At 53.6% G+C, this 12,673-nt stretch overlaps 1 protein-coding gene across 1 annotated transcript; it reads left to right on the top strand.

The window, feature by feature from the left end:
• The first annotated feature begins 2,861 nt into the window (after nt 1–2,861).
• ADGRF3 (adhesion G protein-coupled receptor F3) lies at nt 2,862–12,275 on the top strand. The gene is made up of 14 exons (XM_054728037.1): nt 2,862–2,948; nt 3,885–3,945; nt 4,337–4,477; nt 4,917–5,090; nt 5,572–5,573; nt 5,699–5,945; nt 6,723–6,932; nt 7,703–7,846; nt 8,011–8,207; nt 8,622–8,801; nt 9,688–11,070; nt 11,488–11,529; nt 11,617–11,679; nt 12,216–12,275. The coding sequence occupies exons 1-14, from the start codon at nt 2,862–2,864 to the stop codon at nt 12,273–12,275; spliced, it is 2,991 nt and encodes a 996-aa protein (XP_054584012.1).
• The last annotated feature ends 398 nt before the right edge of the window (nt 12,276–12,673 follow it).

Genomic DNA, 12,673 nt, shown 5'->3' with positions numbered 1-12,673 from the left:
TTTGTGCTTATGTGCAAGTACATTTTTGTCAACACTGAATATAATCAATATCTTGTCTTTTGATAATTGGAAGCTGACAATATTTTCTTATTATTTGCATTTTTATATCTTTTTTATAATATACTAGAGGCCCGTTGCACGATATTCTTGCAAGAATAGGCCTTCCTTCCTGGCTTCACTCCTGGCCGTCCAGGAGCCAGCAAGTCCCCTCTCCCGGCCCGCCCAGGATCGGCAAGTCCTCGCTTCTGTCTGGAGCACCGCTCCTGTAGCTTCCTCCGCCGTCCCCCCTCCACCTCATAGCAGGCGTCCTGCCCCTCCCGGCTGCTCTGCATCTGCATATGCAAATTAACCTGCCATCTTTGTTGGGTTAATTTGTATACTCACTCTGATTGGCTGTGGGCGTAGCAGAGGTTTGGTCAGTTTACATGTTTGTCTGTTATTAGGTAAGATTATTTTTTAAAATATATTTTACTGATTTTTTACAGAGAGGAAAGGGAGAGGGATAGAGAGCTAGAAACATCGATGAGAGAGAAACATTGACCAGCTGCCTCCTGCACACCCCCTACCAGGGATGTGCCTGCAACCAAGGTACATGCCCTTGACCGGAATCGAACCCGGGACCCTTCAGTCCGTAGGCCGACGCTCTATCCACTGAGCCAAACCGGTTTCGGCTAGGTAAGATTTTTATTGATTTCAGAGAGGAAGGGAGAGGGAGAAGTGATAGAAACATCAATGATGATAGAGAATCATTAATTGGCTGCCTCCTACACGCCCCTTACTGGGGATCAATCCCCAACCCGGACATATGCCCTTGACTGGAATCGAATCTGGGACCTTTTAGTCCACAGGCCAATGCTCTATCCACTGAGCCAAACTGGCTAGGGTTACATTTTTGTATCTTAAGTTGGATGTTTTATATGTTTATCAAACTATTTATATTTCTTTTTCAGTAAACTGACTTCCTATTTTTTACTTATTTCCTGTCTTTCTGTGGTGTAAAATAAAAATTACACACCAGGAAGACAGAAGATTAGCCCTTTCAAATGAAACAAGAGAAAAACAAATGAGACTACATCAAACTAAAAAGTTTTTGCACAGCAAAGGAAACCATGAACAAAACAAAAAGACAACCTACTGAATGGGAGAAGATATTCACCAATGATACATCTAATAAGAGGTTAATATCTAAAATATATAAAGAATTTATACAACTTAACACCAAAACAAACAATCCAGTTAAGAAGTGGGCAGAGGAACTGAATAGACACATCTCTGAAGAGGACATATAAATGGCCAACAGACATATTAAAACATTCTCAACATCACTAATCATCAGAGAACTGTAAATTAAAACCACAATGAAATAGTGCCTCATACCTGTCAAAATGCCTACCTTCAATAAATCAACAAACAAGTGTTGGTGAGGATGTGGAGAAAAGGGAGCCCTCATGCACTGTTGGTGGGATTACAAATCGGTAGAGCTACTGACGTAAACATTATAGAGGTTCCTCAAAAACTTAAAAAATAGAACTACCTTATGACTCAGCAATTTCACTTCTGGGTATTTATCAGAAGAATTCCAAAACACTAATTCAAAAAGATATATACATCCCTTTGTTCATCGCAGCATTATTTACAATAGCCAAGATATGGAAGCAACCTAAGTGTCCATCAGTGAACGATTGGGTAAAGAAGAAGTGGTACATATAGTCAAAGGAATATTACTCGGCTATGAAAAAGAATGAAATCTTACCATTGTAACAACATGGATGGACCTAGAGGATTGTTGTGGTAAGTAAAATAAGTCAGACAGAGAAAGACAAATACCATATGATTTATCTTATATGTGGAATCTAAAGAACAAAGTAAACAAACAAAACAGAAACAGACCCATAGATACAGAGAACAGGTTGCCAGGTGGGCTGAGAGGTAGCGGGGCTGGGTAAAAAAGGTGAAGGGATTAAGAAGTACAAATTGGCAATTAAAAGCTAGACACATGGGTGTAAAGTACAGCGTAAGGAATATAGTGTACTATGTATGGTGCCAGGTGTGTACTAAACTTATCAGGGAGATCACTTTGTAAGTTATATAAATGCCTAACCACTCTGCTGTACACCTGAAACTAATATACTATTGAATGTCAACTGTAATTGAAAAATAATAAAATAAGATTCGCCCTTATGTAATCATTATGCTAGAAATCTGATGTCTTTTGCCTTTTCTACCTTACCATCCTTTTCATCCCAAATTGAAATCTTGTTAGACAGTCTAATTTATTTCCATTCTGGCTTCTGGGTTTTGTGTCTTGTTTAGAAAAGGCTTCTTCACCTCAAAATCATTTTGTGAAATTACTTGATACTTTTTCCTAACATTTTTCCAGATTTTTGTTACACTTCAGTTTCTAGTCTATCTGGAAATGATTTGAGGATAACAATCAGCTCTAACGTTTGTCTTTTCTAACCTTGACTCTGTGCTCAATGATCCAGCTTCCTGGGAGTTTCAGAACAACCCAGATTTCCCAGATCCTTGGAGACATGACCGAACTTGACCGATAGATACACTGCTGGTTGTGATCTAGGACCCCTAAGTCCTCTCCTGCTCACCGAGTCCTTGGCCCAGACCCCAGGGGGAATCTGGACAGACTCCTCTCATGGGGGGATGGGGGCTCCAGGTGGCCCCACAGTGACCTGGGCACCCATTTGTCTCAGTCACGGGCCGTAGCACTTCCTCTGCACCGTCAGCCCTGGCTCCCTTCCACTCTTCCCTCCCTTCCCATCTGCGCACTGTCCGGCCAGCTCTTCTCGGAGGGAATTTGCATCATGCAGCAGAGGGAGGGCTCCTGAGGACTGCTTCCCTGAGCCATGGTCTGTTCGGCTGCCCCCGTGCTACTCCTGGCCATGACTCTCCCCCTGGTGGGGCGGCCACCCGTGGCCCGAGCATCCCAACCTGTGAGTAAGACTGGGGTAAGGACCCTGGGGAAGTCTGCAGAGGCAACAGTGGGGACCCCTGGTGTGAGAGGCAGTGAGGTGGGGGCTGAAATGATAGGTGGAGGGGAAAGGGCTGGAGATCTGGCTGGTTATCAGGTCTCCGGGACTTCCGTCTTACACTCTGGGGTGTGGGGATAGCTTTGTTTCTTTATTTGAGTCCCTGTGAACTCCGGCGATGCCTGCCCACTTTGGATAAAGGCTGTTCCAGTCAAGCTTACAATTTTGAAAACGAAAAGAAAAACTTTCCAGATTTGGGACCCGCTGGCATGGAGGACAGGAGAGAATCGGGGAAAGATGGCCGAGTCTAGATTCCTACTTTTTCATCTTTGTTTGCTCTCAGGTGGCTGTCTCTGTCTCTGTCTCTGTCTCCTTGTCTCTATCCATATCTGCTTTTAGGTAGATATCCACATACATATAAAACTTTGAGCAAAGCAGGAGTTGGTGAGGAGTAATTTACAGGAACCAGAGACTGAGGGAAGATGCTGCCTCTGCTCACCCCCGTGGCAATTCCTGTGGAGGGAATGGAAGCCCAAGCCTCTGGGCCCAGCCAGCTCTCCCAGCCCTCCCCCTGCAGCCCAGACCCAGCCATTTCCATTAGCCTAGAGGCCCAGGGGCAGGTAAACTCAGGAAGAAATTAAGCAAAGCATGTTGACGCTCTGGGGTGTGCCTGGTTCCTGGGTTCCGGCCCTGGCAGGTCCCTGGGGCTGCATCCCTGGTACCTCCTGCCAGCAGCCTGCTTTCTCCTCCCAATGTTCCACTTAATTCCAGGAAAAAGAAGCGGACCTCCAGAGGGACTGTATCCTGCCAGGCTGGCCCCTGAGCCGCTTGGAGAAGAAAGTGTCCCTCCGAGAGGTGTCAGCCTCTCCTAGGAAGTCTCCCCTCTTTGCTCTGTCCTAGGGACCCAGTCAGGCCAGAGGGGAATCTGGGCAGCAGCTGGACCAAGCCAGCGGAGCAGGTGGTGAGTGGATAGAGGAGAAGGAGGAGGAGAGGGAGCAGGGAATGAGGCGAGAGAGGCCTGGAAGAGGCCATGAAGGGTCGGCACGTGGGGTCAAAGGGAGAGGACTGGGTCTGAGCTGGCCAGGTAGGTCCCTATGCTGCCTCTCTGTCTGTGAGGCCTGGAGAAAATCATTCATCTTTAAATGGGGGTTGTTGGGAGGGTGACATAAAACAGATGTTTCATAGCTAGATGAGGCGGTAATACCCCCGAGTCCCGACTGTGCCTAGACGGGCTGTGGGAGGTGTGATCTGCTCCGGGTTCTTGGCAGAGACCAGCTCAGTGTGGGGTGCCAAGGGGAGCGGGCCCATGGCCTTGCTGCCTCTCCTCTCCAGCGGCCCCCCTTCTCCTGCAGAATCAGTCCTGCTCTCGGTCTATGTCCAGCTGGTGTTTTCGGATGGGAGCTGGCCAGCAGCACTCTCCAGGCCCCTGCCTCTGCCCCCTGCCTCCGCTTCCCCTTCCCCGAGAACGCTCACTGGCCTCAGCCTCACGACAGGTAGGGGCAGTTCACCGCCTCACGCCTCTCACTGCCTCCACTGCACGGGCAGGGGCTCAGAGTGAAGGGAAGATGGGTGCCCAGCCCTCCCGCAGCCAGCTGGCCTGGATGCTCCCTATTTCCTGGAGGGTCTGCACGGCCCGACGTCTCCCCCACCTCCCACCAGACAGACCCTGCCCCTCCTGCTCCATCTTCTGAATGGGGGGCCCAAGGCACAGACAGTGGTGGGCCTGGACTTCGCCACCCCACCCCTGATGCTTTGAAACCTGGCTGAGGAGGCAGTCCCAGATGGGCGGGTGTGGCTGAGGGGCCTGTGACTTGGGGATTATTCTGGATATCCAGCCCCAGAGCCTCTCAGGCATCAGGCAGTTGTGGATCCTGTCGAGCTGGCTTCCCCAGACAGCCTGCCCCCTTCCCCTCCCCCTTCCCTCTGTTGCAGAGTGTAATGTCAAGCCGGATGGGTTTACCTATTGTGCCTGCCTGTCTGGATACCAGTGGAATGCCAGCATCTGCTCCCGTCACCAGCTTTGCCAGCCCGCCTACAACCACCGGCCCTGTGGCTGTCTGGTCTTCAGCCCTCCTGCAGCTGGGTACTGCCAGGTGCTGCCACCTGGTGAGGAGAGTTGAGAACTTGAAAAGCAATGGGCCCAAGTGAAAGAAACTTGCTCTGTGTTTTTTCCTCTCTGACTCTGCATTTCTGCCAGCGGGCCCAAGCCCAGTGGCCCCTCCGGGTGGGAGAAGGCTCCAGCCATCACAGCAGATCAGAGGCCTGAGCTTGGGTCCTGAGTAGTGAGGCTCATGAACAGCAGGGCTCTGGAGACAAACCATTAAGGAAGAGGGGAAGTCACAGGCCAAGAAGGTTCCCTGTTTGGTTCCCAAAGACAGATGGGGTCTTCCAGGCAGCAGCCACACTCCTCCAGGAACAAAGCAAAATAAAAAATGCTAGGTGGGGAGGGAGTGAGGAGGGATGGGCTTCAGAAGATGGAGAAGCCAGGGGGTCAGGGGATAGGAAGAGCTTAACCAAAGAACATAGATGTATATATGCATCACCCTTGGACATAGACAATAGTATGGGGAAGGCCGGGGCGAGGCAGGGGTTGGGTGGAGGCGGGCAAAAAGGGAGAAAATAGGAGACATCTGTAATACTGTCAACACAACCAATAAAACGATGGAGAAGCGTTACAGCTTAGCTGCACGTAAGCCCGCAAGTTCCCGCCACAGACCCCTGTCTCCTGCCTCCCTGCAGTCCCGGGCAGCCTGAGCCTGAACACCTGGCTGCAGATGCCTGGCCACACGCTGAACCTGACCCTCCTCACGAGCCAGGAGACCACCAACCTGAGCTGGTTCCTGCGGCGGCACACAGGGAGCCCCAGACCCATCCCTCTGCGGCCAGGGCCACAGGTGTCCCTGACGTCTAGCCAGGGCCAGGCTGTCCTCAGCATCCGCAACGTCTCCCATGAGTGGGAAGGTAGCAGCCTGTTCTTCCCTCCTCCTCCTCTCTCTTCCCCTCCACCTCCTCCTCCCTCTCTCCTCCTCCTCCTCCTCTCTCTTCCCCTCCACCTCCTCCTCCCTCTCCCCTCCTCCCTTCTTCTCTTTCCTCCTCCTCTCTCTTCCCCTCCACCTCCTCCTCCCTCTCCCCTCCTCCCTTCTTCTCTTCCCTCCTCCTCCTCTCTCTTCCCCTCCACCTCCTCCTCACTCTCTCCTCCTCCCTTCTTCTCTCTCCTCCTCCTCTTTTCCCTTTCCATCTTTCCATGTATTCATTCTGGGACATAACGGCGAAGAGGCCTGTTGACATGGACATTTATAAAGGAATAAATAGGGTCTCAGTTTTAACTGAGAACAGGTGCGTGCTTTTCTTCCAGCTGTTGAAATGGCAGGGATGGGGCAGGAAGGGCATGTACTGGAGGGAGGGAGGGAGGGAGGGAGGTGCACTTTAGAATTCTTGGCAACCAGCTCATCAAAAGGGTCAGGGGCCTCTTCTCCAGACTTCTTCCCTCCTAGGAATCCCTTTGCCGGCAGGGGTCTTCCTTGCTGACGTTAGCAGAAGCTAGACCAAGATGGTCACCCTAGGTTGTGGCTTGGGAAGCAGCAGAGCTTCTGTGGTGCAGGTGGGGGCCGGAGGAGCCCGGAGCCACAGTACGTGTGTGTGTGTGTGTGTGTGTGTGTGTGTGTGTGTGTGTGTGTGTTGTGTGTGTGTGTGTGTGTGTGTGTGTGTGTGTGAGTGTGTGTGTTTGTCTGTCTGCAGGTGAGTACGTGTGCTGCTTCGAGGCCCAGGGATTCCGGTGGGAGCTGTACCAGGTGGCGCGGGTGCCCCTGCAGGCGACAGATGTGGCTCGGCTTCCAGACCAGCTCTCCATCTCCTGTGCCACCACCCCGGGCTTCCAGCTGAGCTGCTGCATCCCCTACACACCCCTGGGCTACATGGCTTCCTGGAGCCCTGCAGAGGGCAGCGAAGGTACGAAAGGCCCCGGCTGTCGGGGGCAGGGGAGAGGGCAGCTGGTCTCCGCAGGCAGCTGGCTCTCCACCTCAGCAGCAGCAGAGGCTGCAGTTCCACCTGGGAGTTCTGGGTCCAAGTCCAACACTGTGTTTGCCGATAGAGCGGTGATTTTCAACCTTTTCCATCCCATGGCACATAAACCAGTCCCTAAAATTTTATGGCACACCAAAAAATACATGGTATACTTTGCCGGTCTGATTTTTAAAAATAGGTATAATTTTTATTCATTCACACCCGGTGGCTATTGTGTTGGTGGTTGTCATTTTTTTTATTTGACAATCTAAGAGAAAAGAGGTCAGTGCCCCTGGTTAAATAGTCAGGTTTTGCATGTTTTCAAGTCCCCGCGGCACACCCGTTGAGAATCTCTGCTGTAGAGCAACGCCAGTTCTATCAACACTACAGTAACCACCACTGCGAAATGCCCTTTTCCACACAATCTCCTTACACGCTCGCAGTACCCTCTGTGAGGTTCACCTGATGACAGTGCATTTGACAGACGAGGAAACTATGGCTTCAAGTCCCCGGGCGAGTTAGAGATCCCCAGAGTGTCCGTCACCAAAATCCGAGCTCTGTCTTGGGTAATTGGGTGCCCTGGTACTACGCTGCTCTTCCCCGGCTGAATCTACTTCTGAAATCGCTTAGAAAGGCCGAAACGACACACCTGGGCCTGCTGGGTTCTGGGTCTGTTCCTGGCCTGTGACTGCTCCCTTCTCTTGTCTCTCCCTCAGCCTCCTTATTCAGCACACCAGGTGACCGGTGCCTTGTGCTGGCCACTCAGCACTGCCCTGCAGCTGACATCACATACACTTGTGACCTGCAGAGCCCAGGACTGACGCCCCTCAGGGTCCCCGTCTCTGTCACCATCATCCAGGGTATGTGGGGCTTAAGGTCCAGCTGGCCGACCTCTCACCTCCTTGCCCTGGGAGCGGCCCCTTGGCATTTCGGGGCCGGGTTCCAGAGCCTGCATGGGTCTCTGCCCAAGGAGAGCCTTGGGCGAGGCTGCGGTTGCTGAGCTCTCCCTGATAACATTCTTCAGATGGAGACACTACCTGCCCCGAGGACTCCGCCGTTGTTGCCTGGAATGTCACCAAGGCTGGCCATGTGGCCCAGGCCCCCTGTCCCGTGAACAGGACGGGCATGGTGAAGAGGACTTGTGGGCCTGATGGGGCCTGGGGGCCCATCCACAGCAGCTGCACAGACTCAAGGCTCCTGACCTTGCTTCGGAGAGCCCAGGTAAAGCTTCCCTCCCTGCTGCCCACATGCCACAGCCTCCGTGAACCCCCGCTTCCTCACTCAGGACCCAGCTCTAGAATCCCTCCTCCTGAGGCCCAGCCCAGAGGTTGCTCAGCTTCTCTGAACTGGATCCCTAGCAGAGCCAGGAAGTAGGTGCGGGGGCTTAGAGTGGCCAGGACTCTCATGGAGGGAGTGTGCCATTCTCAGACCTTAATCTATGGTTTAAGGTTTGAGACCTAAGGGTCCATCCCACTAACATTGGTGTCAGCCCCTTCCACGTGGCTTACTCCGCTCTCTGCTTCCTGATCCCCTGGGAAGGGGTGTGGCTACCGGGAGGAAGGACTGGCTGGGGGAGGAAGTGTCCCCTTTCTCCTGAGGACTGCCACCCCTCCCCTGCTGTCCTGTCTGGATCAGCTGCTGTGGGCAGGCCAGGGCTGGCCTGCTGAAGAGGTGCCACAGAGCCTGGCACAGCTGCTGGAGCAGACAGAGGTGGTGAGCTCACCCTCTGACTTGTTGGCACTGCTGGGCACCATGACATTGCTGGCCAAGGTGGTGGCAGACACCGGAACTCCGCTTCACCGCAGTGCCCTGGAGGTAAGCTCTCTGAGCCACAGCAGGAGCCAGCTGGGTGGAGGAGGTAGAAGCTCTTCGTTGTTGGCACTCTGTCCCGCTGACATCACCGTGGGCTGTCACACGACAGGCCTTGCTAGAGTACAAGTGTCTGCTCCTGGGGTCCATCTCTCCTCTTTGGACGCCAGTCTCTAAGGCCATGGGATGTGGAGAAGGTTTGATGTTGGGAGCACCTGGGAGGTGGGGAGAGGGTAGGAAGGGATGTGTAGACATGAGTCCAGAGGCGTACATTCCATTCACATGCAGACATGTGGATGTGATGTGAATCCCCCGTACACACATACGTGCACACACAAGTACCTACATGAAGAAACTAACACAGTTGGCTTTGCTGGACTCCCCTACGCCAGCTCGCAATATAGGCATCAATTGGTGACCCGTAGGCCACAGACAAAAGAATAACTAAGAGTTATGACACTATACACTCTTCATGTCTGGGAATATGTGTCACATGTTGGTATACAGACATGCACATGGCTCTGATTCAGAACATTATGCCTCTACCACATTCCTAGCTTACAGACCGGTAGGGGTCAAGAAATTGAAGAGGGGCCCCCTTAGGGCCTTGGTGACCCCAAGGGATGGAGGGGGAAGAAGGGTTGTCAGACGGAGGGATAGAATGTGCTTCAGGAGACCACAATGTTGAAGATGACCCAGTGGTTAGCTCAACAGCCCCCCCTTCTTCCTGTACAGAACCTCCCTCATAGGCCTGTCTTCTCCCCTTTCTCTCCAACCTTGGGTCTTGCAGTGAACAAGGAACTGTAGGTTTGGGGGTCTGTAGTTCCCGGTGCCCCGGCTCAGTGCTGTGGGTGCTATCAGCTAGGCCTCATCTCTCTGTTGGGTGCCACAGGCTCTCCTGAAAACCACAGACAAGGTCCTAGACATGGACACCAGTTCTCTGTGGACCCCGACCCAGGCCCAGAAGCCCTCGGCGGCCTCAGATCTCCTGCTGGCGGTGGAGACCCTGGCACACAGCCTGTGCCCACAGGATCACCCCTTCTCCTTCAGCTTGCCCAATGTGCAGCTGCAGACCCAGCTCCTCACGCCCACACTTCCTGCTGACTACAGAGTCTCCTTCTCCACTCAGCCCCCACTGCGGGCACAGATTCCCAGACGCTCTCTGGCCCCACTGGCTACTAGCAATAGTAACTTCACGATTACTAGCCTGGTGCTGCGAAAACTGGACCACCTCCTACCCTCAAACTATGGACAAGAGCTGGGGGGCTCCATCTACGCCACTCCTGGTCTGGTCCTCTCCATCTCCATCATGGCAGGTGGCCAGGCCTTCAACCAGGGAGAAGTCATCATGGACTTTGGGGACAGAGATGACCCCTTTCACTGCGTCTTCTGGGATCACCATCTTTTCCAGGGCAACGGGGGCTGGTCAGGTGAAGGGTGCCAGGTGCAGGCAGCCAATGCCAGCGCCACCACTCAGTGCCTCTGTCGGCATCTCACCGCCTTCTCCATCCTCATGTCCCGACACACTGTTCCAGGAAACCCCACCCTGGAGCTGCTGAGTCAGGTGGGCTTGGGGGCCTCCATTCTGGCGCTGCTTGTGTGCCTGGGCGTGTACAGGCTGGTGTGGAGAGCCGTGGTACGGAACAAAGTTGCCTACTTGCGCCACGCAGCCCTGCTCAACGTGGTGCTCTGCCTGCTGGCCGCGGACACCTGCTTCCTGGGAGCCCCCCTGCTTCCTCCGGGGCCCCGAAGCCCACTCTGCCTGGCTGCTGCCTTCCTCTGCCATTTCCTCTACCTGGCCACCTTTTTCTGGATGCTGGCTCAGGCCCTGATGTTGGCCCACCAGTTGCTTTTTGTCTTCCATCAGCTGTCCAAGCGCCGAGTCCTCTCCCTGATGGTGGTTCTCGGCTACCTTTGCCCGATGGGGTTTGCAGGCGCTGCCCTGGGCCTCTATCTACCCCGAGGGCAATACCTGGGGGAGGGGGCATGCTGGTTGGATGGGAAGGGAGGGGCGCTCTACACCTTCGTGGGGCCGGTGCTGGTCATCGTGGGCCTGAACGGGCTGGTACTAGCCATGGCCATGCTGAAGCTGTTGAGACCTTCGCTGTCAGAGGGACCCCAGGTGGAGAAGCGCCAAGCCCTTCTGGGGGTGATCAAAGCCCTGCTCGTTCTCACACCCATCTTCGGCCTCACCTGGGGGCTGGGCCTGGCCACTCTGCTCGAGGAAGTCTCCATCGTCCCTCACTACATCTTCACGATTCTCAACACCTCCCAGGTGGGTGGCTGTGCTGGCTGCCGTTTGAGATGCTCTAAGCCACTGCCACTCCCTTCTCAAGGTGGCATCCTGACGGGGCAGAAGAAACAGCTGGGAGTTTTAGAAGGCGGAGGTTTGGATCCCAGCTCCTCCTAGCTGGATAACTTTGGACAAACCTCTCGGGGCTTCGGTTTTCTCATCTGTAAAATAATACCTGGTTTTGCCAGAGAAGTCGGGGATTGTCAGCACCCCGTCCTCTTTGCACCGTGCGCAGTAAGGAAAGCACGGGAAGGTCCTTACACCAGTGATGCTGATGTACAAAACCCGGGGCCGGGCCTCAGCACCGAAATAGACAGGAGGAGGGAGGGGCACGAAGAGGAGAGGAACGGGTAGATTCCTTCCTCCTCGACGCCCTCACCCCCATATCCCTCTTTACAGGGTGTCTTCATTTTGCTGTTTGGTTGCCTGATGGACAAGAAAGTGAGTCTGCCCACCGAATCCCCGCCTGACTCACATCCGGAGGCAGGGACTTTGGCTGCCATAACCAGGCATTTCTCTCTCGTGCAGGTACAAGAGGCTTTACTCAAACGCTTCGGCCGTGCCCACCCCCCCAACTCCACCATCTCCCTGGTGAGTTGCTGCCTTCAAATCCTTAGTTCTCTCCCCCCCACCTCCCTCCAACCCCCCCCCCCCACCCACACACACACACACCACCACCACCACCGCCCCGGAGAGCAGGTCAGAAGCAGGTGTTCTGCAGCCTTCCTAGAGGAGATGGGCACAGCCAGGAGCTGAGAGATCGGGTTGTTTTCTAGAATGAGCATTGTTCCGGGTTCAAGCTCTCCACAAGGCAGATAGCAGCCTGTCAGAAAGTCAGGTTCTTGGGTCCCTGATTACAACCTGGACGCCTGGTGACTCTCTTGTCCCTGGTTTCTCCAGCTGGAAATCTGCCTCCCGTCACTATGAGAAGGGGAAAGCTAGGATCGGTACGCGTGGGCATTAGTGTAGCTGAGAGCGAAGTTCCTAGGATTACCGTGGTCCCGGCGGGAGGGCGGGTGAGGATGTGAGGAGGGTGGTGAGGATGTGAAAATGGACACAACCTTGTTAAAGGAGAGTCAACAATCATAATTATCGCCCTGCAATTGGGCCTTTTCACCCCTTCCTAGGCCACAAATGAAAGCCACATCCTGGAGCCCAGCAAAGGGAGAAGTGAAAATGCCAGGTGAGGATGAGGTGTTCTTGGGAATGGAGTGAGCGGCTTCCTGGCAAAGCTCTGGACAGAAAGCCCCCCTACACCTGCTCCAGCCCAAAGGGTGGAGAACAGACTTGGCCAGGGTAGACATTTCTAGATGAGCTAGGAAGGTGAAGGCCGTAGAGCAGAAATTGTAGCATCTACTATTGCTTTCCCAGAAAGCTGCAGGGAGTTTGACCACCAACAACCCTTGCCTCAGTTCACCCTGAAGATTCCTTTTCACACTATCAAATGTTTAATTATCCTGAAAAATCCTTGTTTTCAAGGAATTGCCATTGGTGAGCTTGGTGTCTAGAAGGGAGGGAAATCTGCAAAGGTGGAGCAAGGTCTCCTCCCACCAGCCCCTGGCGACAGGGCACTATCTCGTGGGGG

The sequence above is a fragment of the Eptesicus fuscus genome, chromosome 16 (assembly GCF_027574615.1).
Source record: "Eptesicus fuscus isolate TK198812 chromosome 16, DD_ASM_mEF_20220401, whole genome shotgun sequence".
Taxonomy (NCBI): Eukaryota; Metazoa; Chordata; class Mammalia; order Chiroptera; family Vespertilionidae; genus Eptesicus; species Eptesicus fuscus.
The sequence above is the reverse complement of the archived record's forward strand: the minus strand, read 5'-3'. Positions and strand labels throughout refer to the sequence as shown.